Consider the following 3,676-nt stretch of genomic DNA (forward strand, 5'->3'; position numbering starts at 1 on the left):
TATTTATTTTATTGCTTTATTTAATTTGTTATTTAATTTAATTATTAAATTAAAATATTAATGTAATACTGATTGTTGTTCATCCAACAATATGCACCCGCTATTTCTCTTTCAGTGGTCCAAATGGAGTTTCCATTGAGTTAAAGAAACTTATTAAAGTTTTTAAGTGACCGTGTGAGCCGATCTCAACAACTCCAAACAGCAGTGTAACCATGTATTGTTTTCCAATTATACAAAGAAATAATTGATGTGTTTGTTTCAACTTTCAAGTATAAATTGTTCTCATTTCACATGACTGAAAGTGTGTGAAAGCAAGTTCTAGAAAATGAAACTAAAAAATGTTATGACTTTGTATGGTAATTGAGCTAAACCACTAAACACGAATCCCCCTCGCTCCTAAACCATCATAACCAAACCGCCCAATAGTGATATGCCTTTGTTCAAATTCTCCCCTAGTTTTAATCCAAAATGATATTCTTAATAACGGTTGATTAGTTTTTTTATTCATTGATACGAGCGATGGTCTAAATTATAAGGGAGGGAATTTCACATACATACACTATTAAGGTGCCATGATGGTTCGAACTTGAGACCACTGATCTGCAAATCAAGGCTCTTTCCTACTGAGCTAAATTTAATTGGTAACGTTTGATTAGTTAATCCATAAACAAAATGGCTAATTAATCGATCCAAATCGGCCTAGCCCCATATCCATTGATTTCATCCTTTTGGTGGAGAGTGACGCAAGTAGCTTTTACAGGGCTCTTGGTTCGTGAACCCTTTAGAAAGTTTGATAATGAGCTCCTTGTCTTTATTGTTTCTAGTACTCTCCATACAATTTTGTATATTTATCATGTTGTGTAAAAATACTCCAAGACCTTATTTTTAATAAATTACGCAATCCACACACATAATCCAGATAAGAATAAAAGCACACACCAAAGTAAAGCAAATACACACGAAATTTATAGCTTTGCTATCTTTTTCAGCTAAAATCTATTCAAAACTTTTTGCTTGAAGTCAGGAGACTGAGGGCTTACGTGGATCAAGCTAGTTCATGTTGACTTTGTTTTGTTTCTAGACTTTTAGATGTGATTGTGCTTAATTATCCAGCCGAATATTTTAATTTTGGTGGGGAGAATCACCTTCCCCATTGATATAAATAAACACAAAAAGATGGATGCTTCTAAAAATATTCTTTTACTCACAATTGTTAGTTTCTCTATGGGAGCGTATGCGATAGACTTTTATTTATTTATTTATAAACATAAGCGAATATATAAGGTTCATTTGAATGGAGTATTTCCAAATTTAGAGATTTAGATGGCAATATAGCGTTAAATTATTTGTTTAGATTACTATCATTCATGTATGCTAAGATTTGTATGCCAAAATTTGAATAAAAAGGAAATGAAGAAAACAAATGGATTTCAAATCCATTTCCAATACATTCAATATAATATTTTCTAGTTTTTCTTTAGTAAATTTAATTTTGTTGTCAAATCGGAATATTTTCTTTTGAATACCCCATCTAAAATAGAACTTAAATGTATTATCATGTGTGCCAAAAGTCGTAGAGACTCATACTTTATAATGTGAAAACGATCATGTTGGAGCGACCATAATGTTATTTGTACCACATGTGGTTGAAATAGTAACACTGTAGTTAAAACCTTTTTTTTTTCTTATCCAAAAAGTTTAAATACAATATACAGGTGCATTAATTGCTATTGTCATCTTTGGCTACTGGGCAACCAAACGGCACCAAAAGTCCAGGGAGCAATTTGCACACGTGATCCCTATAGTGATCCCTATAAAGTGATGCTTATGAACTCACACGAGGATAGATATAACAAGGAAACAAGACGCATTCCAAATACCCATGTCTATATAAACATACCAGAGAACTGAAAAAAACACCGAAACTTTCTCATCTCACACCAAACAATAATGCTTGAATGAATCTCAATGGATCAAGAAGCCATACCAAAACCAAAACACGAAAAACACAATCAAACTCAAACCTCTTCCAATGAGACTTCGCTGTTGTCAGGCTTACCAAACCACCTTGCACAGCTCTGCCTTGCAAAAATCAACCCTTCCATTCTCTTCTCTGTTTGCCACTCATGGAGGCGCCTAATCTACTCTCCTTCCTTCACTCCTTTTTTCTCTCTCTACGCTCTTCTCTCTCCTCCACCTGATCACAGCCCCAATTCCCCCATTCAGTTCTCCTCACTAGACCCAATATCAAACACGTGGACATCTCTCCCTTCTCCTCCCTCCGACCCTCCTCTCCACCTCCTCCACCGCCACCCGGCCTTCCTCTCTCGAAAACTCCCCATCCAGACGTTGTCCGTCTCCGGCTGCCTTGTCCTCGTCGCCGCCACCACCCCCCAATTCACACCCGCGCTGCCTCGTCCTCTTGTGTTCCAACCACTGTCCAAGCAGTGGTCCTTCGGCCCCCCGCTGCCCAAGCCGCGCCGTTTTTGTGCTGCCGGAACTGTGGGGGGCAAAGTGTATGTGGCGAGTGGGATGGGGACAACTTACAGAGGGGACGTTGCGAGGTCGATGGAAGAGTGGGACATGAAGGGGAAGGAGGTTTCTGCATCATGGGTTAAGAAGGCAGGGCTTAAAGATGGGAGGTTTAGCAGGGAGGCTGTGGAGGCAATTGGGTATAGAGGGAAGCTTTGGATGGTGAATGTGAAGGGCAATGCTATCAAGGAAGGGGCTGTTTATGATGTCGAAACGGACACGTGGCAAGACATGCCTCAAGGCATGCTTGGTGGATGGAATGGACCAACTGCTACATCCATCAATGATGATGATGATCATCATGACCATGATGCGATGTATGTGGTGGATGAGAGTAAAGGAGTGTTGAGCAAATATGTTGATGAAAATGATTGTTGGGAAGTGGTGATGGACTCGGTAGTGTTGAAGGAGGCTGAGCAAGTTTGTGCCGGGAGGGGGAGAGTTTGTGTGGTTTGTGCTAACGGGAATAGGATTGTGGTGGTGGATGTCGTGGCGCCGCTGCCAAGGATTTGGGTGGTGGAGCCGCCGCCGATGTTGGAAGTTGTGGCGGTACACATATTACCTAGGATGTGTAGGCTGGATTAATTTTGTAATTGCTCTTCATGATTCATATTATATATGACTAGTTTTTGTTATAGTTCCTACGAAATGAAATAAAGAAAAGAACAATTACATGTAGAAATCAAATACATTTGATCATCAATCAACCAAAGTCCAATGACGTTTTCTACATGGATTATGTTAAGTTCAATTCCCTCCAATAATTTAACAAAAAAGAGTGATTCTGAGTCTCTTAACTAGATAACAAAGCAATTTAGAAAAACGACATGGGTCACCGGCCGTTTCATAAGACAAACAATTTCAATGTTTATTTGGCAAGCCTGAATAACTGTTCTATATTAATCTCTATGACTTTTCTTTTTCTTAAAAAGAAAAAGAAAAGAGAAGAAGCAGTTTTACCCTATTCGTAATACAGGTGGAGAACAAACCAATCTACAATTTCGAAACCAGCATTTCAAGAAGACAAGAGATAAGGTCACCATCCGACCAAAAAAAATTGAGATAAGATCACATGCATGAAAGCAAGTGAGAGCAAAGGCCCAAAAAAGAAAAATTATCTCTTTGTTTTTCCTCGAAATAAGCT

At 38.5% G+C, this 3,676-nt stretch overlaps 1 protein-coding gene across 1 annotated transcript; it reads left to right on the forward strand.

The window, feature by feature from the left end:
• Positions 1-1,935: 1,935 nt before the first annotated feature.
• Positions 1,936-3,184, forward strand: LOC117619544 (F-box/kelch-repeat protein SKIP25-like). The gene has a single exon (XM_034349522.1). The coding sequence runs from the start codon at positions 1,969-1,971 to the stop codon at positions 3,115-3,117; it is 1,149 nt and encodes a 382-aa protein (XP_034205413.1). The 5' UTR covers positions 1,936-1,968; the 3' UTR covers positions 3,118-3,184.
• Positions 3,185-3,676: the final 492 nt, after the last annotated feature.

Source organism: Prunus dulcis, chromosome 2, assembly GCF_902201215.1.
Source record: "Prunus dulcis chromosome 2, ALMONDv2, whole genome shotgun sequence".
Lineage (NCBI taxonomy): Eukaryota > Viridiplantae > Streptophyta > Magnoliopsida > Rosales > Rosaceae > Prunus > Prunus dulcis.

Excerpts from the sequence above, each read along its gene's own strand:
- LOC117619544 (XM_034349522.1), top strand. The coding sequence starts at position 1,969 with ATGGATCAAGAAGCCATACCAAAACCAAAACACGAAAAACACAATCAA.